The 27,909-nt window shown below is 42.2% G+C and overlaps 2 protein-coding genes across 7 annotated transcripts in view; one reads left to right on the forward strand and one right to left on the reverse strand.

Annotated features, from left to right (window-relative positions):
- The window catches only part of myom2b (myomesin 2b), a 42,080-nt gene extending 23,748 nt beyond the window's left edge, over positions 1 to 18,332 (reverse strand). The window contains exons 1-17 of one of the 4 annotated variants that reach the window (XM_079997531.1): positions 18,238 to 18,332; positions 14,225 to 14,328; positions 12,575 to 12,632; positions 11,384 to 11,538; positions 11,055 to 11,141; positions 8,855 to 8,943; positions 8,074 to 8,121; positions 7,758 to 7,922; positions 7,264 to 7,425; positions 6,935 to 7,076; positions 6,485 to 6,684; positions 5,220 to 5,273; positions 4,777 to 4,904; positions 4,113 to 4,296; positions 3,556 to 3,730; positions 2,347 to 2,468; positions 1,916 to 2,103 (exon numbers count right to left, since the gene is read on the reverse strand). In XM_079997531.1, coding sequence (XP_079853657.1) covers positions 1,916 to 2,103; positions 2,347 to 2,468; positions 3,556 to 3,730; positions 4,113 to 4,296; positions 4,777 to 4,904; positions 5,220 to 5,273; positions 6,485 to 6,684; positions 6,935 to 7,076; positions 7,264 to 7,425; positions 7,758 to 7,922; positions 8,074 to 8,121; positions 8,855 to 8,943; positions 11,055 to 11,141; positions 11,384 to 11,538; positions 12,575 to 12,632; positions 14,225 to 14,307 — 2,040 coding nt within the window. In that variant the 5' untranslated portion in view covers positions 14,308 to 14,328; positions 18,238 to 18,332. Of the gene's footprint in view, positions 1 to 1,915; positions 2,104 to 2,346; positions 2,469 to 3,555; positions 3,731 to 4,112; positions 4,297 to 4,776; positions 4,905 to 5,219; positions 5,274 to 6,484; positions 6,685 to 6,934; positions 7,077 to 7,263; positions 7,426 to 7,757; positions 7,923 to 8,073; positions 8,122 to 8,854; positions 8,944 to 11,054; positions 11,142 to 11,383; positions 11,539 to 12,574; positions 12,633 to 14,218; positions 14,332 to 18,237 lie in introns of all 4 variants that reach the window. The other 3 variants (XM_079997529.1, XM_079997532.1, XM_079997530.1) reach the window with 3 other exon arrangements.
- Positions 18,333 to 21,081: 2,749 nt separating this feature from the next.
- On the forward strand, positions 21,082 to 26,471 carry rnaset2 (ribonuclease T2). 3 transcript variants are annotated; one of them, XM_079998131.1, is made up of 10 exons: positions 21,082 to 21,211; positions 22,341 to 22,400; positions 23,283 to 23,337; positions 23,994 to 24,043; positions 24,238 to 24,295; positions 24,405 to 24,469; positions 24,703 to 24,816; positions 24,972 to 25,017; positions 25,325 to 25,399; positions 25,805 to 26,471. In XM_079998131.1, the coding sequence occupies exons 2-10, from the start codon at positions 22,348 to 22,350 to the stop codon at positions 25,994 to 25,996; spliced, it is 708 nt and encodes a 235-aa protein (XP_079854257.1). In that variant the 5' UTR covers positions 21,082 to 21,211; positions 22,341 to 22,347; the 3' UTR covers positions 25,997 to 26,471. The 3 variants fall into 3 exon arrangements, with proteins under 3 accessions (XP_079854257.1, XP_079854256.1, XP_079854255.1); XM_079998130.1 differs by lacking the exon at positions 21,082 to 21,211 and adding an exon at positions 21,656 to 21,830; XM_079998129.1 differs by lacking the exon at positions 21,082 to 21,211 and adding an exon at positions 21,884 to 22,247.
- Positions 26,472 to 27,909: the final 1,438 nt, after the last annotated feature.

Raw genomic sequence — 27,909 nt, forward strand, 5'->3', positions numbered from 1 at the left:
TGGTGTAGGGTCAATCGCTCTGTAGTGTTTAGAGGTTACAAACAACGGGCGTGTGTGTGTGTGCGTGCGTGCGTGTGCCTGTGTACCGTCTTACCTGTTTGGCGCTGGCGGGGCTGTTCGATTGATATTATCAATCTTTTATTATCAAGACATTCTTTTCGCGTCTAACCCCGTGTTAGCTGTGGCGTTGTGTTCCTCCTTACTTTGCGGGATTCGCGGAAGTCGTAAAATCCAAAATCCGCATGTCTATGATGAGTTTCATATTCTCGGTAACGAAACGTAAAAATAGTATCCTGAAAATTGTAGGTAGTCACGGAAAGACGCCAACTGTTTTCCCGTTTTAATGGAATTGTAACCCATCGGAAAACTTGGACACGGAAAACACATTAATCCACAGAAAGTCGTCACCACGTCAAGTGGAGTCCACCCCGACTGTGAGAATGAATGAAGCATTTTAGGTACTAGGAACACATCGGAGGACTAGTGCCCGTGAAATTGTTACAACTCACAAAAAGACGGCAAAGCTTTTCGGATTTCATGGAACTGTAACCCGTGAGAAAATGTAATCCACAGAAAGGCGTCACCGCGAAAATTAGGTTACGAGGTCATTTTTGCCCCATACGGCATCCACCAGTCAAACTTCCGTACATAAGTCATTGTTGCCCCATAAGACACCAAACGTCAACTTTTCCTCATTGTGGCTGCAGCTCTATTCCCACGGACAACACGGTAATTTATTACAATGACAAGGTTTCGTTTAGAGGCAAACAGACGGTTGTTTTAAAGAAATATCATGTACATGCAGCTTCCTACAGCTAAAAGTAGTGGGCTTAAAGTGAAAAGGGGGAAGGCGTTAGATTAAACTACATATCGGACAATTAAAATATTGTCCGATACGACAAATTCGGGTCAGAATCAGGCAAATTCTTGTAGTTTGAAAATCTGCTAAATGTAATTCTTACCTAACATGGCTAAAATGGACCCGTGTATTGCTGCCTGTACCTATATTCAGGGGTCCAGCCCGTTATTGTTGTTGTTTGGGGGAAAATTCTCGGAATTTTGAAGTCCAAAACTATCTGGAACACCAACCTCGGCATAACACACGAACACGGTCACGTCTTGTCTGAACCGCGCTGTCACAAACATCTCATGGTTGAAGTTTCATCCAAATCAATCCACATACGGAGCAGAAATTAGCGAAAAACCGACCAATTGTATCGATATTACAGAGAGGGGCCAATGCAGTTCACATTTCACGCCGTAATATGTACAACCCGGCTCAAACTATCTGGGCGACATACTTCGCCAGAACCTACGGACACGGTTGAGGTGTCGTGCTAAAATGAACGAGATGAGATTTACAGTAAGAAGCTTTATGAGGTCATCATATTATTTACTATAAATGCGCAGATTCCAATTGAGACTGTCCAGTTGGACCGTGTCCAGTGTGCGGTGTGGACGCGGTTTGATGTTACCAACTATCGATTTACGTGTGTATTTATATAGCTATAGCTATTTATATAACTCAACAAATAAATGGCGTGCCCGACACGGCACCACATGGCCACCGGTCACTGAGAGTGCAGCTCTATTTCTCCAGACAACACGGTGAGTTCTAACAATGACAAGTTGTGGTTTACAGGCAAACACGGACGGTTGTTTTAAAGACGGGAGCCTTGCGCTGTGTAGACCACATAATGGTTGCTCTGCAGGACGAGCAACCAGGAGATGACACACTGGGGGGGGGGGGGCGGGGTTACCATACGGCGTTCAACGTAAACTCGGAAAAACGGTGCTGCGTTTCAGAGAACCCGGGAAACTGTAAAACGCACCCACCATGACTAAACTGGAACCTGTATATTGCTGCCTTCTATTATTTTTAGTATTATTTCAACCATTATTACTTTATCTGTACCGTATACAGTCTTTCTGTGACGGGTGGGATGTGGACCTCCCTCCACATGGTCGTCCCGCTGCGTCTCTTGTCCACGTAGTACTCCTTGACCGCTGACCCCCCGGAGTGAAGAGGCTTCTTCCAGTTAAGGACCATGGAATGGCCGTCACAGCTCAGTAGCGCAACGTCGTAGGGAGCAGAGGGCGGGGCTGAGGAAGGGAAAGGTCAAATATTATTTATTTATTCAGTTATTTATTTGTTTGTTTGTTTGTTTAATTAGTTATTTATTTGTTTGTTTATACATTTCTTTATTCATTTGTTCATTTGTTTATTTAAAATAACAGTTCCTTGGAATTAATGATATTAATATTAAAATAATAATAATAATAATAATAATAATAATAATAATAATAATAATAATAACATTTAATAATGTATTATTAGGTACTGACTGAGTGCGGCTTTAACAGACAGAGGTGAGGACTCCTGGGACTCGTCGCTCAGCCCTAATTCATTGATGGCCTGGACACGGAACACGTAGGTCTCTCCGGTTGTTAGACCACTGACTACAAACCTGAGGAGAGAGAGAGAGAGAGAGAGAGAGAGAGCGAGAGCGAGGGAGAGACATAAGCCCCTCACTAAGCCATCACAATCCTATAAACACCCATAAGAGAGAGACAGACTCCAGAGGTCTGACATTTTAGTTGAGGATCAATTGTCATAATCATTATAATAAATAATTGCAATTAACAGTTTCATTGTTAATCTATTTTACTCACTATAATAGTGGCATAAATAATAAAACAAGTTCAAGTTCAAACATGTCTACCTATGTATGTGACAAATAATCTCTTGAACTTGAACTTGAACTTGAACTATTGCAGAAGAGCAATTTATTGGAATTGAAATTATAAAATGAACATTTGTTTAGTCAGTGAGACCATTCTAATATTGGTTTAAAATGTCCCTTAAATTGTGGAATCAAATGATTTCACGGATTCATTTTTATTTATTTAACCTTTATTTAACCAGAAAATCTCTTTTACAAGAGCGTCATGGCCAAGACAGGCAGCTGCACAACTAACAGGGTTGCAGCGATTCAAACATCTAACAATTTAAAAATGAAAATAAAGAATAAATTACAGAACCATTCAATATCAAAAATATTAATCATTATTCGTCACAAGTCATCAACATCAGGGATCAAACAGGCACAAGATAGTTCAGTCAAAACATCTACAGCCGGATGTGCCTGCCTCCAAGTAATTTAGAATGACCTGAAATGCATCCAGTGAGACCAGCTCCCGAAGAATCAGGTAATTTTGCAAATGATTCTAAGCAGAGGGAGCAGCATACTTAACGGCCTTTTTCCTAATTCAGCATGGACTTTAGGGACAGATAGTACGCATAAGTCCTGAATGAGGCTTAAAAAAGAATGATCAATTACCATTCCCAGATATTTGTAAAAATGAATGTGATCTGCTCAAACAATCGCAATCGGGTGATGGAACATGGAATAATTGCGACAGCTCTAAATTGCGGCCGGGTATTATTTATGATGTGTTGAAACAAAAGCTAATTTTAATTGTAATCATTTATTTATTTATTTAGAAACAGAATGGCATTATATTGGTACAACAGTATTGGTTAATAGAACATACTTGGTGCTCTTGTGGGGTTTGTGGTTGGCTGAAGTCCAGTCTTTTGAGCCCTTCACACACTGATCAATGTAATATCCGATCAGGTTGTTTGGTTCCTTCGGAGGAGCCCACTGGATCAAAAGGGAGGTGTCGGTTTCCCTGGTGGAAATCACTTGGCCCGGTGCCGACGGCACGCCTGCAGACAACAGCGAACAAGGAAGACATAATGTGCAGCAAGCCGGTTGTAATCACAATATAACTCCTAGTTATGTTGGTTAGTTAGCGATAACTAAGTTATAACTCCTTAGTTATTACTCCTTAGTTATTACTCCTTATATATTACTCCTTAGTTATTACTCCTAGTCACTCCTAGCATGTGGGTGGAGTGAAACAAGGCACAGGAAACCAAGCTGAGAAATGGTTTCCTTTGACAATGGCCATTTTTAACAGATCAGTGGTCGTTATTCAGAAATAACTGTCCGCTGATTGCCACCATTAATCAGTCCGAGTCGCGTATTCCACACGACACGTGTAATTTCAAGAGTAATACTTCAAAAGAGACGTCACCAGGGACAGACCTTTCAGCTCCTGGGTCTGGATGGGTCCGGTCGGTTCTGACGGCTCGCTGGTACCGTACATGTTGGCGGACAGGACTCTGAACTGGTACTCTTTGCCCTCGGCCAGGTCGAACACGGCGTAGCGAGGGGATCGAACCGGGACCTGAGTGTTCACACGCTGCCACGCGCCACTGCCCGCAACAGACTTTGGGGAACAAATCGAATCAATTAAAACGAGAGACACATAAAAGTTCCCCTAGTGTACAAAGAGACATTGTACTTTTATATAAGGGAGCTAAAATTGGTTTAGCTCCATTGCTGCTTCAGAAATGCTTACATTTGAGATTTTCATTGTAGTGGTACATCCCTAAGGTTTCACCAGTATCCATTCAGATTTTATAATTTTGAGAGAACATGCATTCTGATAGGCTCGGCAAATATACTGTACACAATGGGGGACATGGAGGGGGAAATTGGTTTCGTTCCATTGTTGCTTCAGAAATGCTTCCATTTGACATTTTCATTGTAGTACATAGTAGGACATCTCTAACGTTTCACCAGTATCCATGGGGACTTCTGAGAGAGAACATGCATTCTTGACAGAATATTCTAGCAAACTACTATTCTAGCGCGTGCATTGTTTCCAGTTTCCAGTTCGGGTTAATCGTAAAAGTGCTTTTTCTACCTTCTCGATGTAGTACCACATGGGAGCCTTGCTGGAATATGCCGGGGCTTTCCAGCTCAGAACCACATATGTCCTGTCGGTTTCGGAGGCGTACATTCCTGAGGGAGCACCCGGGGGCTTGCCCTCGGCTGCAAACACACACACACGCACACACGCACACACGCACACACACACACAATTACACAAGGTTGTTCTGATAAATGCAGTGACTCTAATCTGACCATTCATATTTCAGTGGAAAAGTCTATTTTCTGACCATTTCTGGAAAGTGAATTCACGACTCGAATCACACAATCTCAGAGAACATAGAATGAACATCTGTCTGTTAATGTTAACATATTTATAAAATATTGTGTTTATGTAATTCATGCTATGATATAATAATGGCATAACATATAGTGATAGTTATTTATATCTATATCTATATATGTTTAACTTCTTACCTTCGATTTCATCATGGTAAGACACCACATCCAGTTTTCCTCCTAGTTTTTTCGCTGCATAATGTAAAATAAACACACATTACAATGTGTAGATCAAATTTGATTGATTTCACCAGAAACACTGTTTGCACAAAAACACCATTCCAAAACTGTGTAAACTACATTTTTGTAATTCCATAACAACATGCAATCCAAAAAGCTTCATTCCATCGAAAGTTGTGTAAGGTTGAGTAATGCAAGATGAAACAAGTATATAATATAAATTATTATTATTATTATTATTATTATTATTATTATTATTATTATTATTATTATTATTATGTTGTTGTTGTTACTGGTAATAATATAAATAATAATAATAATAATAATAATAATAATAATAATAATAATAATAATATAATCTTTAAAACAGTAACCCAATATCAAACAATATTGTTTTCCTTTTCACAGATAGGAAATTATCATTAATATTCTATTAAAAGTGAAATCAACACATGAAGCTTTTGCGTTATCTCATGCATATCTCATCCATTACGCCTACTAAGTGATGCAGTTAATCCAGTGAACACAGATGTCTGGGATGAGGGCACAGCAGATGCTGCCCAGCAGTATATCATGTCAATCTACAGGCTCTCGCTGATGTTACTATCAAAAAGAAATTATTCATGAACCATGAATATTTTACAACGCCATAGGATCGCGAAAAGTGAGATTAGGAAAGGAAAAGCAATCAGTTATCAATACATTATGACAACAGTAGGCTGAAGCGGCAGGACTCCATTATGCATGCCACACCACAGAACTAACCGCATGATGCTTTTGGCTAGATTAAGTTATATGTTAATGGAACTCCCAATGAAAATTCCAATCAACAGAACTGGTTAAAATGGAATGCATTAAAATTAAGTTCAAGAGTTAAGTAAAAAAAAAAACAGAGAATCAAATTAGTTAAATTATCCAACCAGCATGAATAGCACAAGAGCTACAAACTTATCTGGCAGATTATGACAACCACAGTTTTCGGTAAATGTACCGAATTACCCAATTCGATACTACCAGTCCAGATACCTTGTGTCATTGCATAACAATTGCTTGGTTGTACTGTTAGTTAGTTAATATGTAAAAATCTAAAATCATGCGAAGATGCCCAAATGCCAAAAATGTAAATCTTTGAAAGTTATTTCTATAAATATATCGGCCTTCATTCAGTTTAAGTTCAACTCTGTGGGCTCTAAATGATGACATTTCCGTGAGCCAGAACCTACCATGGAGTCGCTCAAACTCCGTAGGGTCGAGGGCGGCGATGGGGTCGGACATACGGGACGCTTTGCTGATTCCATGGGAGTTGACGGCTCGGACTCTGAAGTAGTAGGAGTGTCCCTCGAACAGACCAGACACGGGGTATTTGCAGATCTTAATGGGGTGATCGTTGCACTGTGTCCAGTTCTCTGTTCCGACCTCACACCTGGAAAAGGAGAAGAAAAGTTAGGCCTTCAAAGATGACCGACGGCGGATGTTTTTATGCCATTGACGTCGGCTAGATCAAAACCAAAATGAAGAAGAAATTAAGCATAGACTTCTCCTCCCACCACGAAAAACACTTATAATAAGTATTTCCATACGAGTCTCTCCTAATGGTATTACAGGGCAAACTGCCAGGATATGATTACATTACACAATCCCTGTCAAAGTATTTATTAAATTGTCCTTATTACTTGTCAACAAAGTATCCCAGGATTGGACCCTCCGTGGTGGTATTAGGAGGCTTCCAGGACACGATTACATAATCCCTGTTGGCGTCATGGATCTTAATGTCCATAGGAGCACCCGGAGCGCCAGGAACTGGGGGAGGACCGTCTGTAAAGGCAGACCCAACGAGAGATCATTTAGCAACATTGAATAAGAAGTGCAACTCAACCCCCTTCTTAGAAACAGGTTCGACAAAATTGAGATTAATTGGTGGTTGCAATTCCTTCCATTGGTCCATACATTGGTCCATCATCTACCGATCCATCCCTCAACCATCCGTCTTTCTCACCCTTACCTGAGACAGAGACAAATGCGCTGTGCTCAGCAATGCCTCCTTTGGTGACCATACGCAGCATATACAGGCCTTCATCATCTTTATGGAGGTGAGGGAGAGTCAAGGTCGTCACTCCGCGGCCGATGTCGATCTTCACCCATTTGGAATCAGACAGACGGGTGTCTGGAAGGCATGATGAAACAGGGCCTAATGTGAGCATCATTTTCCGATGTCAGCGCTGTGTGACTGCTGCGACACAGCACGTCGTATCGAGGGGAAAGTCCCACTCAATTATAGTGGAGTGTGAGACGCTACAAGATAATGAACTAATAACTAATAAAAAACTACTGTTAACATAATTACATTGTAAACACATGAACTAATTAATCACCACTGCACCTCAGGCTGTTAATTGACTAGATTGGGGACAGGGTCTCACCATGGCAGTCACTAATAACGTGATTAGCCTGTGGGAAAATGTGATTTCCACATGGGACTGTTGCAGATGGAGTTACCGTCTCGGTACCAATGGGCCTCGGGCTGCAGGTTGGCCAGGTTGGGGCTCAGGGTCATGGTGGCCGTTAGGGAGGCAGACTCTCCCTCAGTGGCAAACACCGGGCCAAACTTGTCCAGGAAAGTGATATTGATCTTGGTGTACTGGATCTTAGGAAGCATGGGGGCTGATTGAGTTTGAGATGTAGACGGGGAAGGAGGGGAAGGGAAGAATATGAAAATGAGATTTCACATCCAGCATGGAATTGGTAAGTTGTTTCCCAGTCGACTCCACCCTCCATTTTAGAATCAACTACCAACAGATTTGAGCAACCTTACCGGTGTAAGGCAGCCATGTGTACAGAGAGCTCTCCTCTTGCCTGAACCCTGCGTGAGGAAAATATGTACTTTTATATCCATAATATATACTTTAAGCACAAGTATGTATTGCTTTATTACATATTATCATAACCCATTGCACAATCAACACCATTAGGACACTAAAGGCACACAATGACTACTGCTAATGATGGGGTTATTACCTCTTTACCTCTTTGAGGATCTCCATTACTGTGACTTTCCCCCCAAAATCTTCACCGTCATTACTTCCTCACTATCAGCCTAGCCCAAAATCTACCACGACATAGAGCTCATTGTGAGTAATCACCGGCTGTCATGACACCTCACTGCATATATGTGTGACCGTACGTATATGTATGTGACAAATAACCTCTTGAACTTGAACTTGAACTATAATATAGAGGGAAGACAATCAAATTGCTGCCCCTCAAAAGTCCCTCAATACAGGCATCCAAATCTATAAATGTCAAACAATACGTCCAGCAAAATACCTTGAGTGGATGACGCCTTGAAGAGTTTATCCGACCATTAGTTTTGATCGAGTTATTTGATTGGACAAGAGATACGCACGATTCCTATGCGACCAGTACTTTAAAATAGCCTTGATGAATAAAAGCGCTATCACGCGAGCGGCCGTGCTGTTATTCTGTGCCCCGGCTGCCCGTGACCTCATCATCACCGTGCTGATAAACAGGACTCGACCTCATGCGGTGCTGCTAAATTAAACGTTGTGGGAGATGGGTGGAGTAGATGGACTCACTCTTGACGATAATAGAAGACTGGGTGGAGACCTGACCATGGGAGTTGGTGGCCACGACCGTGTACTGGGCCGTATCATCAGTGCCACACCTACAAACCACAAAGAAATCCGAGTGTAAGTGTAATGCAATATATTCTTTTGTTATCAGTTCATAACAATCCCTCCAAAAATGTATTTTAGGCTGTAACGTATCATTGCGGCCGACGGATGCTGTGCCCACAGCGGCTCATGCAAATCTCCACCAGATGAAGCATTTATACGGCGGTTATGAGGTTTGTATCACGATCATTGACATGCCCCGTCTATGCTGTCGCATGACTTTGTAGGGTTGATTCCAGAGACAAATGGAGACTCCCCCCGCTTTTTCTCCTCACTTTTCCCTCCCACTTGGCCTTCCTCCCCTCTTCACAAGCCCCACATCACGCAGGTGTAGTTAAACATGGCGGCCGTACTATTTCCATCCCTGTAGAATTCCTAAAATGCAGTTATGGTTAGCTAAAGCATCTGATGTAGAAGGTTAAATGAGGGGGTGAAAATGGAGGAGCTGTACTGAGGTTAGTGACTGCGAGTTGTGAAGCAAATCGCCCCTCGGGATATTAAAGACTCGCTCTCAGTGACATGAGAATGGAGGAGTGGTGATGAAAGGAGGGAGAACTGTGCTACTGGGCACTGCGGACACGTTGAAAGATTTAGTGATGGTGAGCTGCAGCAGGCTGCAATCTCTCACGTGAAAAGGCATTTTGTTTAAAAAGTGGTTCAAATATGTAACTACGGGAAGAGCTACGGCGGTTGAATGGATTCGAGGGAGGGAGGGTTCCAGGAGGAGTTCAGGGTATTGCAAGTTGGAATCGATCGAAGAAGATAATTCATCGGAGACGGAGTGGAGCGTAACGTTCCAACCCGGGTTCCAGAAGCCGGTAGTAAAGTAACTGTCAGTTTTACACTTTTTTTATGGGATTTAGGAGTGCGTCTCTTAGTGGCTCCCCGCAAAGAGGTATAAGGAGGTCACCCCACTCCGGGCTTGAAGCGCGCGGCTGAATTCGAGAGGCTTGGCGACGGCGCTGAAGGGGGGAAGGAACCGAGAGTCGAGTGTCCGCAGGCTCCGGGGCGGTGTCGAGTGACACTGATCTCAGCACATTAACAGCTGAGTTTTCTTAAACTAGAACCAGAGCGGGGTCTGGCCTCCCTTCGGCGCAACTCACACCTCGACCGGTCCACCGCCGAGAGCTGAGACCGTGACGCCGCAGCTAGCGCCCTGACGGGGGAGGAGGGGATCCTGTCCCGCCCGGAGTGAGTTACTGTAAAAGGTACCACGGCAACGAACTTGACAAGGACTCTGAATCGGAAGGGTGGAGCAACACTTTCCACCGGTCTGTTGCGATCCCTGCCCCGGGGTCGCTGGAACCCGTCCCAGCCGCCTATGGGCGTGAGGCGGCGAGGCACAACGATTGGGTCGCCGGTCCCTTGCAGGGTCAGACACATTCGTTCGCACCCAAGGGCAACTTCCAACCATCCAAAGCTGCATGTCTCTGGATGAAGCCCAAGTCAACACAGGGCGATCATTAAAATTCCTGGCAGACAATAGTCATAACAAAGAACAAGACCCTGGAGCTGCAAGGCAACAGTCTGACCCATCGAGCCATTGTGACTCATAATGTATTCCTGAGCATAAGTACTTCTACTTATTGACTATCGGTAATAAGTGAGTAATAAGTAGTTATAATGAATAAGAACTAGATAGGAACTAGGATATCCCTTTATTTATAACATGGCTTCATTCTAATTGGGTGGAGGGCTGTTTGTTATTTTCAGATTGCTTCACCACTAAGAGGGAGTAGCAGTCCTTTAGTTTTATGGCCATTCAACATTAATGTGCACTATAAATACCAGCTTTTTGCCATTTTACTATTTTGTATATATATATATATATATATATATATATATATATATATATATATCACAGTTAAACCTGGCATTACAAAACCTGCATGCATCATCAATTGCTCATGACAAGTAATCCATTAATGTTCTATGTTGTAATGTCTCAATCGCCACCTGCTCAGTGTTGAAACAAATAGCAGCAGTTTTCCTTTTTCTCTTCATGTGTTTTAGATCTATTCATTATTTTAAAGTGTAATAGCCTGCTCTTTATTCATATTTCTCAATTTCAGTAGGTGGCTAGCCTGTGCTACAGACAAACCTTGTAATCTCCAGAGAATGGATCCCGTAGTTGTTATCGACCATGTACTTTCCAGAGGAGATGTCCAGGATCACACCGTCTTTGTACCTTAAAAAAAAAAAAGAGCAGAAATATTAACCAATTAATTGCTGACCACAGTTAGAGCATGGCATCTGTACATTTATATAACTTTTTTTTTTTTTTTTTTTTTTTTTTACAAATATTCCTTTACAATAAATTAAAGGCAAGACGTTTTCCTCGCTTTCTGGTGTCGATTGGTCTGATAATGGGTGTTTTAAACACCGATATCTGCATGAATACTAAATGAACAGGGGTCAGGCGCAACGTACCATTTGACCACAGGCATGGGGTAGCCCTCCACGGTGCAGAACAGTTTGATGGGAGTGTTCTCGAACACGGTGTGGGATCTGAGCCGGACCAGGAACTTCGGTCCCCTGATCATCGACTCCTCACGCACATATTTCTCCACCATCTTCTTCCTCACCTGCGCAGCAGCAAAGTTGAACAAAAGCACCAAATGCTATAATATTCATCTCTTTAAATATCCAAAAAAAAACACCATAGATTATCAATTTTAATAATTTTTTTATTATTTATTTTATAGCATAAACATAATTGTTCTATTTCTATAGCTATACTTTACCCATTCTGTTGCTGGTGTGTCAGCATATTTTGATATTGGGTATAAAATAAAAAAATAACTTAATAATGATAGAGCAGGAACTACTGCAGCCATGTTTTTATTTCTGAAGAGTAGGTTTTAATCATCTTCCTTGAGACGTCCCCAATCTTTGTTTTTTTTTTGTTTGGAAGGAAATGGCGATCCCATGAATGATTTTAATCCCTGTTTGTTTTTTGTTTTTTTATCATACGTATGTTTTGCTTGATCATGATGAGCCATGATCAGCCTTTTTTAGTTGTCTTATAGTCAAGTCAATATTGTGGAGGCAATAACAGTAATAATCATATCATCATATCTGTGAAGTGTAACCTAATGTGAAAAAGTGGATCATGTCTTGCGGTGATGCAAGGCACGAGCGTTCGTTCCTTTTTATTTCGTTCACTGAGTCTGAATCTCGACGCGCGAACAAAAAGAGCGACGTGCCCAACCAGCTCCTGGAGTTTCCGCTCAGTGAGCGGGCGAGCGAGAGAATCTGCGACTCGCGACGGCCTGCATTCTTTCGCCTAAATAATAATTTTGACGGCAATAAATGATTCCCGTGGAAATTCCGTTCAAGAGCCAAAGCGACTCTTCTGACTCAACCCGTTCATCATCCTCCCCCACTCACTGCGCGAGGGAGGACTTTGTCACACTTGTTACCGACTTCCATCACTAACGTCTTTGTGCTTCGTAAAAACGATGCGGGTGGAATGAGAATGATTGAACATACTTCAGTGACTTTATTATGGTTCACAATCAGGGACCCGCACGAGTGATGACCGTGCCAGTCAGCAATGTGTTATCGATTGAAACAGGCAGAGAGAGAGAGAGAGAGACGGACTGAGAGACAGGTTCTTACCACTCCCTGGATGCGAACGTTTGCTTTGTGCTTATAATCGTCCTCCACCACTTCAGAGCTGAAGACATGCGGAGAGTCAGAGCAGTGAACAGGATCAGAACAGCAAAATGAAGAGTCCCTGAACACTGGCTGGAACAATGACAGTACACTTTGAATAGCAATGTTATTTTCACCGCACCGTGGTGGACATGACGTCCCTATGACGTCCCCTTAACACAACATATCGCATTAATAACATTCATAGTTTAGTCACCTGAACAAGAGATTACATAATGTTGTAATAATTAATAATATTGAAATAAAAAAATATATAGAATACATCATGTCTTGTAGTGATGCAAGAATCGCAAACGATTTGTTCATAGTGCAAAAATCTTTGTAATGTGTTGGGAGTCTGGCGTCACCTGAGAGTTATATGCTCGTTTGCTCGCTTTATCTTGATAATTGAGTGAAAATTTTAAATAAGATGATGTATGGTAAAAAACGACTATCGATATGCAATATATGGTGACCGTCCACTTTACAAATTTGTTAACAAAGTGTTGGTAATGCAAGTCTATAAGAAAAAAGTGTTAGGAAAAGGGAGAGTCAATACCACATTTCTATGGTAACAGTTATGTATATCTATTGTATTTACATGTAATTCATGTAATTATACTTAGATAAATAGCCTTGTATACTGTGTGTGTGTATATATATATATATATATATTTACTGTATATATATTTATATACGCACGCGCACACACACACATATGCATATACATATACATATATATATATATATATATATATATATATATATATTCTGTATATACAGTATATCAGCGCTCCCGCTTGTGTGATACTGCTTAAACATGTATCTACAGCTACAATATGCAGTTTGAAAGTGGTTGGAAATAATGAATATTAGGGAAAAGGCAGTTGTGAGAGCAGACGTTGGCACTCATTGATTTATAAGTGACAGCAGGAGATTAAGGCAAAATGTGATGGTACACAATGATGGATTATTAGTAAAAATAAATAAAATAGGAGGAGGAGCACAAGGAAAGGGCGATTAATGGGTGAAGGTGAATAACGAGACTGTGGTGGTCAGTAAAAACATTAAACAAAGCAATATATACAGTATATCTGTTCTTCATCTCACACACCCACACATACACACATTAATATGCTTTTTTTTTGTTTTGTTTTTTGTGTCATTATTTCCCGCCGACAAAGCAAGTAGTGAAGAAAGACAAGAGATTAAATTATCGTCAAGTATTGTGGTTTGTTAAAAGCGCAATACACTTCAAGACACGTTAAACAACTGTTGTTTGGAAGAACAGCTTCCAAACTAACCAAACGCCTAAAATTAATATTAGATAAACTAGGTTTGTGTTATACTATTATATTATACTAATTGTCTAGCATTTGTTATCAAATGAGTCAGAATTAAAGTCCATACGTATACTTACCATGGGTCCCCTGAGGGCCTGCTCAGTTAGTAAAAGCAGGTTAGATTTATTGTCATGTTTTGGTAGTTTTGTTTTTTTCCCAGTACTGTATTAGTGCCACTAGTACTAGTATTAGCATGACTCACTACTGTATTATTCACCAGCGTTACATTGTTTAGCTGAAGTTCTATCAGTCTGTTTAATTTTACCTGTACCTGCTGTATTCTTTAACCCCATAGTGACTCTGAGTGTGGTAGTAACCGTGGCTGCACCTTCCAGATTTCGGCAACATTGACATGATGACACTGTAGACGCTGACCTGCTTGATAAGACAGGTAACACACACACACACACACACGCACACGCACGCACGCACGCAGGCATGCACAAACACACACACACACACACACAAACACTTGCACGCACGCACGCACAAACACACACACACACACAAAGACACACACACACACACACACACACACACACACATACAATACACACACAGACATCACTCACATGTTGCGTGACACTCAAAATACGAAAAATCAAACAGAATTGCTATACATGGTCCTGGGTCGACCGGAAATACTCTCTCTCTCTCACTCTCTCTCTCTCTCTCTCTCTCTCAGCAGAAACAGCAGAAAACAACAACACAACCACAAATACACACATACTGTACACGTATTTCCACAGTTCCACAGTTTCCCTTTGCGTCACACAAATAATGTATTTTAATGATGTTGTCATAGGGAGGGATAACACACGACACAAGACACAAACCGCAATACCAAAGAACAGGAACCACGGCCAGTATCATGGTCAAGGTTATCACGAAGGTCGGGGCGGTTTGGAGAAAAAGGTTGACGTCGTCTCACTCGGCTTCTCCATCTGCGTGGCCTCCAATTTGCTATTCATAGTTCTCCGCCACCTCACTAGAAGCACCTTGGCTGGCTCAAAGCGGGGCCATATATAGACACATTTTGGCTATTGCAATAATGCGATGTATTATCAGCCATGTTGATTTCACCCTTGATTCATCACTGTTTCCTGTTTCCTGCCGAATGTCGAGCACTTTCTGCTGAAGGTGTTTCACGACGACAACCGTTGACATAAACATCGCTGCATAATGACGCATCACCATTTTAACGTCACCTGATTGACCTTCCTGTAGCTCATGTAACTAGATGCAATTCTACTTTCACCTTGCAATTTTAACTTGCACAATTTCCTATTTTTTTGACAAAGAGTGAATTGATGATACGAGTCATAGCCATCACCACCACCCCCCACGCACACACACACCTGTCTTTCAATTCAGTTATTTTGCCCCAAAAACGTTCATTCCATAATCAGCGCCTCGATCTCCCGACCCAATAGTGACAGCTCAACTCCAAAAACACGTTTGTTTAAGTTTGGGTTTTTTTTTTTGCATTTTAAACATAACTGTTAACTTTGCTGTAGCGTTTCTCCAGAGTTATGCACAATGAATGCAGCTGAGACTATGTCCACGTCATGTCACAACATGGATTCATGATTTTTCTTGTTTTTTTCTGTCTCGAAAGCATTTTATTGCGGGCAGGACATTGCTAACGTCTAACTAAATCACCATATCTTTGATGCACTTAATACATAGTCTGATGAGCGCGATACTTAACCTGGTGACCCGTTTACCATTTTTTGGTCCAATCCAAAAATCCGATGCTCATTTGGTTGCAAAAATGACGGTCGATTTGAAGCAGAGTTCAGAGATTTCTAAATTCGAAATAAATACGATTAAATAAATTCAAAAAATGTAATTTAAAATGCAAGCCAAACTAGATGATTAAAAAAAATGGAGCAAAGCATGTGGAACTGCAAAGGTGCCACACATGTCCATGCCTTCACGTGTATTTAAACTGTCAAAGTTGGGGTTGGCATTTTTCTGTGCTACACATAATGAGATTTAAACCAATTCATTTGAATAGGGGGGATTTTCTTGGACTTTAGAAGCGGGGGGCATGGGGAAGAAGGGGAGGCAGATAAGTACACTAAAACTAAAACTAAAACGAACCTGATGAAACTACACCACCACAGGGAGCTGGGTGGAGGGGAAGGGGGGACCATGGATGTATTAAAATTTTAAATGCATGGGTTTAAATTACGTTTTGACTCGCACAAAATAATAGTGGATACTGTTTTTTTCTCTGAATGGTCTATTAACTTCCAGATTGGGTGAGAATAGGAATAAAGGGTCATAGCCTCAGTATGAATTTCATTTATAGACACAGTTTAACTGGATATAAATGTCAGCGCTTGCGCACCTGGCTGAAAATTGAAATGTACCTATCGGCCAGTGCGGTAAACACTTCCATGGCAACAGCGAGCTCCGCCAATCAGAGACGTCAGGCAGAATTGACAAATGTAATTTGCAAAGCCCTGAATTATATGTTAGACCATTTTAAGCGGTGCACCCTAGTGAAACAACCGCCCCTCTAAGAGTACACGTCCAGAGCTGTCCAAAACAGTTGACCTTAATTGGGTAGCTCTTTTAATTACTGGGATATTGGGCTTCAAAGGTGATCTCTGCTCAAGGTTCAAAGGTCAATATCTCAGTTTAGGGTCCACTGAAATCGTACATATGTTAACATAGAAGATGAAACCTTTCCAAAAACGTGTTTGGTTTTGTTCTACGACAAAGTAAAAAAGAAAAAAATCCAACCCTCCATTGCAGTGGGGTGCGAAGTGTGGCTTCCCAGACCATTTATGGAATAAAATCTGATTCTGATTTTTTTTTTTACCCCCTTCTGAGGCTGAAGAAAATCTCCCCATTCAAACGATTCGATTTCAATTTCGTTATGTGTAGCACGAAAAAAGTCGTGCTCTGGGACACGATTCAAAAGCTACATTTTTCGTGGCTACGAGCACAAAAAAGCGTGAGGCCGGGTTGCAAACTGTTGCCGAGACTACGCCCGAAAACGCCCCATCCACCTCCCCTGCATCCACATGTGGGCTCCGCTTCTTGTCTCCACAGGGAGTTAAGAGCTCGTCTCTGCCATATCTAAAACGCTTCCAGTTGCTGCCTTCGCTTGTTCACACCCTGTGATGACCGTTTCAGCCCAGATGCCAAAACGGGACGCTAATTGTATAATGATACAAGCTCAAATCCCACATGAGCTCTCCGACAGATTATTATATTATGTTGCTTCAGACATCCAAATGTGAACAGTTCTTGAAACAAGATATGATGTGCGGATCAGATCATTATATTTTGAGTGTCCGTGCGTGAGTGTCCATGAGGAGATGAAACCGTTTTAATTATGAAACGTGAGATGGAAACACCTTAAGAAGTTTCGAGTTTAATATAAAAATAAGCTTGATTACGCTACAAACAACCTAAATTCATACGTACAAAATATATATTTTTTAAAAATGTAAATTGTAGAGATAATATATGAATGAATATTGGTTCTCAGAATGTTGCTAAGTATCTACTGATGACTAAAATATCAAATGTTCCTATGCCATGGATCTAAAAGAGTTTTAAATCCGAAATCACGGACGTTCCGATCGTTGCATTAAGCACCGAACACGCCGGGAACGCCCTAAAGCTGCTGGTGTCTTCAATGTCGGAAGCAGACCTCTGCCAAATTAAGATGCAAACGACACCCAAACCTCCCCGTTCTCCCCGTTCTCCCTGTCAGACACAAGCGGCAAATACTTTCTGCAATGAATTCATAGCAAAACAACCCCCCCCCCCCCAAAAAACAAATTATTTTCGTATGTAAATAAACAAAGGGTTCCATTCCCTCGAGCAGGTGGTGCGGGTCCGGAGCTGGAACTCTTCAACTGATTAAAACCGTAAACCTGAAATATCACAAGCGAGTGTGAATAACGACGTCAAAAGAGAATCCAGTATGTTGAACCGCCAGAGACGACCGCCGGCAATTTGTCAACAAACAGCCCCTGCCCTCCGTGCGGCAGGAGTCCCTTTAATCCACTACGAAGTCATCAGCATGACCACACCTTTCAAATCCAATCAAACCGGCCGCGGTCGTCATTATCCTCCAGCCATCGTTAGAATACGATTAAATACGCATCCTCGCGGCATCCCAATTCACGATCGCCTCCCTCCGGACTCCTGACCTTTGTCCAATCCATCCGCCCTCCCAAATTGAAGACAGGAGGAGAACCAGAGGGGCGGCAGATTAAAGAGGGGTCAATAATTGGGGGTTAATGGTTTCTTTCTTACCCCTCGAGAGTTTTCTTTGCAGAGCCTTCGGGTCGAAAGCCTGAGTCCACAGGGAGTCAGCCTTAACCGAGCGGCGGGCCCCCCAGAAACCTCCACCCGCCTCCGACCGACCCCCACCTGCCTCCGCCGAGGCCTTATAAGGCGAGAGAGCGGCCTATATATAACCTGGATCCTTCAGGACGCGGGGCTGCAGAGGACCACAAGGCGGTTTATTTAATGGGTCCTCGGTGCTGGCGGCGGTGGCCATATTAGCTCCATGTCGCTCGCTCGCTGAACACATTGCTTCTCGTTCTTCTTGAGAATAGGCACTTGCAAAATAATGATTTCACGGAGCACAATACTAGTTGTTCACGGCTTCCCCTCGCTAGCTCTACATCCGAATTTGTGGAGGCGGGATGCTGCAACATGCGGCCTGTTGAAACCTGGAGACGGTGCATGAGGAAACACATGGCAGCAACTTACACTGAGACTTTATTGGAATGGCTATTGGATTTTGATCAACTCTTGAGGATCCGGAGAATAACGAGTGGTCTTGACATGAAACGGACTGATTTAATAGAGCCGCGGTCCTGTTTAATGTTTCTTATAATCTTCTTTTTGCAAATAGGCAGCACAGCTTGTCTTCTTCTCCTCAGCCGTTCCTCCTGCACTCCCAAACATCTGAAGACTGTGGAGCGGCGCAGCCCGGGCCTATTAATACAAACTAGGCTACGGTTACAACGGAACTATTCCTGACGAAGCACCAAGACGCATATCACATCAGAGGTCACATGACGGAGGAACACGGGTGAACATATGTGGGTGGGGTGGGAGTGGGGGGGGGGGGGGGGGGGGGATAAAGAGGAGGAAAGCAGAAAACAAACTAACAAACAAGTGTAGTGGAGACAGACATGCTGTAGCAGAGTACCAAATCCCAAAACAACAGGCTCGGTGACAGCTTGTATAACGTCACACACACACGCACACACACACACACACACACACACCCACACGCGCACACACTCACACCCACGCACACGCACACACACACACACACACACACACACACACACATACACACACAAAATTCAGAATAATGACTGTGTGTTGTAGTGGTAATAAAGCTACATGATTTAAAGCTGTCAAAACATTCAAATATAGTCTCAAATATAATTTTCATTCAAAATAATATTATTATCTAAATATTTAGTAATCGAAATTATTATATTAGTATTATTATAAGTAATAATAATAATAATAATAATAATAATAATAATAATTATTATTATTATTATTATTATTATTATTATTATTATTATTATGGAAAGGGTGACACAAAGTCTTTGTCAGTGCATTCCAGTATATTGTGATAATAATTAAACAATGATTTGTTCATAATCATATTCAAGTTAGTCAAACATAATAATAGAAAATGTGATTAAGAGCAAATTATTTTATAGAATTCCATGGAGGCCTTAAAATAATTTATTGTTCGCCACTGCAAGCCTATCCGTCAAAATCTACATTGCCGTAATAACCATTTTGGTAATGAAATAGAATTGATATCGTAGACGGTGTAATACGTGGAACCAGTGCTGTGCGTGTTGCGTGATCCATCGTGTGCTGAAGTGCATGACTAATGAGTGGAGTGACGTGCAGGGGACGTGAAGACCTCTCCGTGCAGCGCCCACGGGTAATGAGGGGCCCGCACTTGGGTCACATTCGGGAACACACTGTACTGTAGGGCCTGTCCCCTGGTGCAGGTTCCTCGATGATGTCAATGATGATGAAGACCAGGCAGTTTTTGAACGCGTTGTATTATAGAGCTTTTCTGATATATTTTTGCACCTTGATGTGGAAAGGATTTATTAAATATATATATATATATATATATATATATATATATATATATATATATAATCATTAATATTTATTTATTTATTTTCTGAAGTCTCCATGTGCTGTCAAAGTGAGCCTATGCCAGGGTGGCAGAAAATGGTGTCAACACCCAAAGTCCTGTGGTTATAGTTGTTGTTATGGTCATTGTTGTAATGGTTGCTGTGACTGTTGCTGTGATGATTGTTGTTGTTATGGTTGTTGTCGTTATGGTTGTTGTTGATATGGTTGTTGTGGTTGTTATGGCTGTTGTTGTTGTGGTTGTTGTTTTTTGTTGCTGTGGTTGTTGTTGTAATGGTTGTTGGGGTTGTTGTTGTTATGGTTGTTGTTGCTGTGGTTGCTGTTGTGATTGTTGTTGTCGTGGTTGTTTATGGTTGTTGTTGTTGTTATTATAGTCGTGTGAGGCTGCAAAACTCTGGCAAAATGTTTTGGGTTTTTTCCTGTAATAAGAAAAGACACTCGCTGATGTATATGTAATGCACATATCTGTATATACATAGGCATATTCCTTCTATCTATTCCATTTTATTTCAATTTATTTTCATTGTATTTTATTCTATATATTTTTATCTTATTCTATAAGTATTCAACTTACTGTATTTTTTAGGAGTCAGTTAGTCTGTCTATTAGAAAGGAATTTTCTACTTATATATTTTTTTTTCCTAGGACATATTGTGTGCTATCACCGGGTGCGTTGCATTACATTTCACTGCATATATGTATGAAAGTATGTATATGTATGTGACAAATCTTGAATCTTGAATCTTGAATCTTGAATCAAAGCGACGTTCAAGGGCAGTCCCACTCCCAAGAGCCAGGTCTCTGAAAGATACAAGCACCAGAAGTGTCACGTTGGTTCATTTTACAAATATTCAAAGCAACCGCTCTTCCTCCCTGTTGTGCGACCAAGAACTGGATTGAACTCCTCCCATCTCCCTCCCCACTGTTTCCCGTAGAAAATTGACCCCACCGAGGTCAGGCTTACTCCGTTCTATCCGCTGGTCGTTACCCTCGCCGTCCCAACACCGCGTTGGAGACCTTTTCTATATGCGACAAATACAAATCTTGAATCTTGAGTCTTGTATCTTCTCCATCGAAGGTAAGAGTCCGACCTGGCCGTACGGACGAGCGGTGCTTTCCGAACAGAGCGGGCGCTCGGGGAAAACCACGTCTCCCGTTTGGAAAAGTGCAACGGCTCGACCATTTAAGGCGGGTTGTCCACAGGAATTCCAGGTCGGGATTTCGTCCCGGGTCCGAGTTGGAACTCGGGCTCCATGGTGGTCCTGACTTCACGGCGACGGGGCCGCGGACGAGCGAAGTTGCCTCTGCGTGGATTTTATTGAAAAATATCGTTGGAAGTCGACGTGAATGGTTTTTTGGGGGTCCTGGGCGGGTGCTTGTAGAACACACAGTATTTCCAAAACAAACACATTTTTTTGGGGGGGGGGGGGGGTCGCGGTGAATGTGGTTAAAAGAATCAAATAAAATCAAATAAAATCAAATCGACTGTTTCTCGAACAAGCGGCGAAGCGACCCGCGTCCGTGGGGCGTTTCTTTTTTTTTTTTTTTTTCTTTTTCCGCCGAGTCCGCGCAACGCAGCGTGGCTGGCAGCAAGTCACGTGACCCGCCGGGGCGTCGCTGATTGGCTAAAGGGGAGCGCAAAGCTCGGCTCGTAAACAAGGCTCGTCCTCGTCGCTGTGTTCGCAGCTGGAAGCGCAGTGAGTCCAGCAGCGCCACCGCTGTTGTTTGTCTGTTTTGTTTGTTTGTTTGTTTGTTTGATTTATCCTTCTGCAAACCATACACACACCGTGTCCGTCACGGAAAACAAGAACAATTTGATGCCTTGGAAGTGACCGTGGCTGCTAAGTTCGCGAGGTGGTGCGGGCTGGTGGGCGCCGCGGTGTCACGGTTTTGTCGAGCCACAGCGCGGCGCTCAGACCGACGCCTCCCCTCCCCGGGGGGTTCCAGGGTTCCACCGCTTTGTTTCCCCCGACGTACGGGAGAAGTCAAAATATACAAAATAAACGTCTCAATAAAGATACAGCTAGGTTAAGACGCATCGTAAATAAGTCGGGATAAGTGTCAGTGAGGATGCGCATATTGACTGGGTTTGAATATGAATTCAACCACTGCAGGTGGGTTCAGTGTTGGACATTATGTCCTTTTGGGGGGGGGACAGACATTTGTGCACATTCGGACAATGACTTGAATGTCTTTCCTACATCCAGGTCCGCCATGAGGCTGCTCTGTCTCCTGCTCCTTGGCGCGGCCCTGGTCGCCTCCTCTCCGTGAGTGAAACACGTCGGTTTCCCTGAGCGGTTCGGCTGCGTGGAAGTAATGAGTTGGTTCTTTTCCATCCAACGCAGTCTACCGCCCAGCAGTCACTCGTTCACTCACTCATTCGTTCAACGTTTATTTCTTTCTCGAAAAATCCTCCTCGTTTACAGCGACGAGGAGCGTACATCAGGATAAATACACACACACACACGGAAAAATAAGCAACGAGAAAAGGAGCAGCAATTTAATAAGGAGGTGATGTATGATGGCAACTTGCCATTTAAGGCCTTATAAGTAAATAAAGAAACAGAGCCTGTCACGTCTTGCTGTTAGAGATGCCCACCCCCAACGTTTCATATAAGACGCGGTGATGAGTGGAATAACTGTCACTGGTAATAAATATCATTCGTCTTTTTGATGAATGGGAAACCGCAACATCGCATGTGGGTGCTTTAACATAATGAATCGTCAATCATCATCATCATCATCATCATCGTCATCAGCATCATCATCACCAACACCACCACCGCCGGCACCGGCCGTGTCTGTGCAGCTCCAGTGGTGCTAGTAAAGGATTATCAATGCATGTAGGGACACAATGCCATAGGCTGAGTACCGATCCCTCTTGATGTGCAGTGATTAAACAAGACATCTCTAACAGGTTTACCTCAGCGAATCACTCGCGCTGGCACTTGTTGGCTGTTGCAGTTTGGTATACAAGCCATTTGGAGCTGGTTTACGGTGATTTATTTATGATGTATCACTTGATGTAATCCTTACTGCTTGTATGCAGTGTAGCCTGTCCACCTTCCCAAGTGGGAGATTTAAATTGACCTTCATACTGTAGAAAGGGAACTAGTTCAACTACTGTGTTTTCCGTATCTGGGTTTCAGACATCTATGGACCAAACTAATCCTGACCCATCACTGGCCCTGCACCTTCTGTAGTGTGAGTTTTCTGTTCATGTTATCACCCAAGTATTTCAGCTTTCTTTGGAGAGTCTTCTTTTGTGCTTGGGCTGGCCAGTATATGCTATTGACATAGTATGCTGGTATATCTTTTACTATATAGTCAGGTTTTACAATACAGCTGTGATATGTTACTGGTTTATTTTTATTTATTTTTGTTAAATTAAAGAGATTTCTTGAAAATGTACACAAACTATCGTATGATGTCATTGCTAAAACCTCGACAAGGAAACATTTTTGGCTGCATTTTCTCAAATGAATAGGCTCAGGCGACTTGCTATCAGGTGACTGTTATCAGGTCACATGAGAGGCCCTGTGTCGTAAATCCTCCTGGATTAGTCAACATCCTGTTCTGGGTTCTAGACTTGTCTGTCTTTGTTTGTTTGTTTGTTTGTTTGTTTGTTTGTTTGTTTGTTTGTTTGTTTAATTAATTATTTATTCAATCACTCATTCATTTCTTTTTGAAGTTTATACTACTGTCTACTTTTTAAGAGTCGTTTTCTTAGTTGAGAATGTAGTTGTCGTGTTGTGGCCCAATGTGCATCTTAAGAGCTATTGAGGAAGCTCGTTCTTTTTTTTTTTTTTCTTATCACATTGACTCAACCATCTGATGATAACAATACTTATGATTTGCAGATGGAACACTGTCACTCCAAGATTGATCATTGGACGCTGCATGGACTCTGGTAAGTTCCGTCCGTCTGTCTATGTACTTGTTGACCATGTATTGTGTGTTCTAGCGACTCTGCTGTAACTGAGAACGCCACACTTTGAAGTTCAAGAGATTATTTGTCACATACATACACATACGGAAGTTCCCCAAGTTGTAAAAGGGGTGTGTGTGTGTGTGTGTGTGTGTGTGCGCGCGCGCATTTCCCAGGCCCGATAATGGAATGAACTGTAATTCCTCGTGGCACTTCAACTCTACAGAGATAGAGGTGAGATACAGTTCATGCGTGCATGCAAAGCGAGCTGCGGCCTTCAGATCTCCCGGTGGTGTTTGGTAAGTGATCGTGTACTGTATTGGACATCTCTACCCTCTGCCAGGACCTCCTGGACGAAATGAAGGAAAATTGGCCGGACCTTCTCAGCCCCTCGTCCACTGGATTCTGGTATTCTCACCATTTCTGTCCTTTCAGCCTCTCACCTTAAGATTTTCTCAACCCCGTATTTTGGTCATGTAGACCTCCTGCTTTAAATCCCGTTTGTGTGAATAACACAAAATAACTGCGGGTTTTCCTGTGATAGCAGACATACAAACCCTCCCGATCACAATAAGTCTTGTTTTTGTATTATATCATATTTTATAACTTGTTTTTCTCCCGTTTGGCATCCATCTGTTTAGGAAATACGAGTGGCATAAGCATGGGACGTGCGCAGCCAAAGCAGCTTGTCTGGACAGTCAGCACAAATACTTTAGCAAGGCACTGGAGCTGTACCACAAGCTGGACTTGAACAGGTGAATGTCTTTATCGTTTTCACCGCCGTCCTTTTCGGAGCTTTGTACGCGTCTGTTCCGAGGCTGCTTAGTCGTCATCCACGGATACAAACTTCTCGTCTCAGACTTTAAAAGTTTCACTGAAATAAGTCAAATGTTTTATCTCGTGACAACAGTGTCCTGACGAAGTTCAACATCACCCCATCAGAGAAATACTACCCTGTAAGTCCGTTTTACAGCAACACATTAATGCTATGTCACTACTTTAGTTCTCTTAAATCCTCTGTTCTCTCCTCTTTTCTCATCCGGTCTTAAATAAATATTCTAGTTATTAAGCAATACTAAATCCATAGTTTTTAGTATTTTTAAGTATCAATACTATACATTATTAAATGTATTGTTTTTACTCACATTTTTGGATAGGATACGATGTTTGTCGCAAAGATCGTCTGAGTTTGTCCGCACCTTGAATGTTTGTCTTCTCATGTCCCTTTTTAAACACTTTTTCACACCTCCTTGGTATGAATAGTTTCCAGCCATCGAAGCTGTGATCGAGAACTTCTACGGCGCGAAGCCCAAGATCCAGTGTGCACATCCATCCAAGGTAGTCCTTAAAGATAAGCGTCTACACAGTGCAGGGATCCAGCATGTGGTGCTAGTTCTACACTACCAAAAATATGATGTCAAAGATGATGTATGAGACCAAATAATAGATGCATGATAGATACCGGAGCTAATATTTAATAATAATATAAAAAAAAATAAGATATATATATTTCTGAGTATATGTGGTGGAGAACTTGAGGATCAGCTTCCTTAAGATTCTTTTTATTTTTTTATTATAGTTATTATTTTGGCTCCACTGTCAGACTCATCAAGATTCAAGAGGTTTATTCGTCACATACATATACATACTCATACATCATTGCAGTTCTCTGGTGTTAATGGTTTCGAGATTTTTAAGAAACTTCTAACTTGTACTTTATAATGGTTTTTTCGATATCCGTAGGATGCGGACGTCCAGGTTTTGGGACAGATCGAGATCTGTTTCGACACCTCATTCACCCTTACAGACTGCGAGAAACAGACAAGCGTGGAAGAGGAAGAGGCGGCTTTTCACACAGGAAGAGGAAGAAGAAAGCTGTCTGGGTTCATGGTCTGTGACCACAACACGCCTGTTTACTATCCCCCTTTACCGTGACACTCCTTGGGGTACAACATGCACTACAGCCCTCATTTAAATCCCTGGAATTATCACGATTTTTGTTGCTTATGTATAATGGAACTTATCACAATGTGTAATATTTACTAATGTCATGTGTACTGCCATGTGATCAATGCAATTTCATATGGAGGCCTTTATGAATCCCACAAAAAGGCTGTAAAGTTGAGAAGCTCTATATGCACAGACACTCCTGTACCTCTCCTGGTAAAGACTAAAGGTACTGTACCTCTTCCTCAGGGACAATGCAAATGGTACCCATGCACTACATCGTTGCAAACACAATGTAGAAGAAACAACCTTAATTTCACTTGTAGCGTTTTTGTAATGTTGGTGTTTAATTTAAAAGGTGTCGACAACTTAATAATTTCATTGTTGTGTACGAAGGTCTTCGAGCTGTTCGACTTGATCGAATGCACCTGCCAAAAAAAAAATGCAACGAATAAAGATTGTCGTTGAACCTCTACAAAGATGTGACTGTGGTGTATTTATAGTTTTGTTAGTGTATTTAAACAGCTTCAGCTCCATCCCATTTTTTCCACAGAACAGTGTTTGATTTTACTTATAATAGTCCTTCACTACTGATCAAAATGAATCCACTCAAACAGCTGGAAAACTGATTTGACTCCAGTGTGAACACCATACATGAGCTTTTGGCACCACCCTGTGGTTGCTGGATGTACTGCATCTCCACAACCTGACAGGTGCGCATTCTATATTAAGTTGTCTTACGTTACAAATACTCATCGTGAGATCCCTGTTGGAATATCGATATCACTTTGTAAATGTCTTCAAGTTAGCTACCCAAAGAAAACAGCATTTTTGAATTATGGTGTGTTTTTGTTTTTTGTTTTTCCAAACGAGACCATAGTCAGCCAAGCACTGTGCTCTTTCACTCAACACATTCATGAAAGTGGTTTTTGTTGTTGTTGTTTGTTTGTTTTTTTTGGAAATCATTTATTGTGTCTAGCTCAGCAGGAACAGCTGCCCCAACAGGCGACAGAATGAAGCGACAATGTTCGAGAGGCCGTGGTACAGGTGGGTAACAAATTAAAAATTAAGATACTTTATGCTAAGACACTTCATGTCTTAGCATCCCTCCGCAGACTTGCCAAGTCTGCGGAGGGATGAGACCGCTGGCCTGCTCTGCATCTACGCCGGCGGATGGGGATTTGTGTACTTTCTTTCGAGCGCGAATAAAAAGCCAAAGCCAAAACCCCTACCACACAGATGCCCAATGGGCAATTTAGAGGTAGCACTTCTCCTACATAGAGGGTCAAACAGCAGTACATTTGTAATCAAATCAAGGGGAACAGCGAAGTTAATGAACGTTATGCACGGCAGGGGGTGATTAATGACGTGTCAAGGTGGAAGCACTTATATGCTGGTAAATATACTCTATGATGCTCCTGTTGGAGATCATTAGCGGGGTAATTAACGTGTGTGTGTGTGTGTGTGTGTGTGTGAGAGAGAGCTGAGGCTGATTACCAGAGGAGGGAGTACATCAGAGTGAAGGAAGATAAGAGATCACACCATCCTTCGCCGCCTCCTCTTGTGAACCCGAGCAGGTTCCTCTGCGTTCGTCTCGAGCAAAGGACAACAATGGCATCGGGGTTTCTCCAGACCCCAGCGGGCTAGGGGGTAGTTTAGCATTACAAAAGGTAAAGATAGACCTGTTTCTCATGGCTCCGCTCATTGTAGTTGGCAGTGACGGACTGGCCCTGGCATTTGCGACAGAGAGCTCCTATTTTCAAACCAAACACAACCCCACCCAAATGTTAATGTAAAAAGCTTGAGGTAGCGTTTTACCAGATAAAACTATGGGTTTCTCGCGCCAGCTATCCTCGGGGAAACTCTGGGGGAAACCAGCTACTAGATGATCCGATTAGTCT

This window comes from Zeus faber (assembly GCF_960531495.2).
Source record: "Zeus faber genome assembly, chromosome: 3".
Taxonomy (NCBI): domain Eukaryota; kingdom Metazoa; phylum Chordata; class Actinopteri; order Zeiformes; family Zeidae; genus Zeus; species Zeus faber.

What these genes read in the sequence shown, in the direction of transcription:
- rnaset2 (XM_079998129.1), top strand. Translation starts at nt 22,204, where the DNA reads ATGCGCATATTGACTGGGTTTGAATATGAATTCAACCACTGCAG. An exon ending in TATGAATTCAACCACTGCAG is followed by an intron (nt 22,248 to 22,340) that starts GTGGGTTCAGTG and finishes TCCTACATCCAG; the next exon opens with GTCCGCCATGAGGCTGCTCT. An exon ending in CACAAGCTGGACTTGAACAG is followed by an intron (nt 24,817 to 24,971) that starts GTGAATGTCTTT and finishes TCGTGACAACAG; the next exon opens with TGTCCTGACGAAGTTCAACA.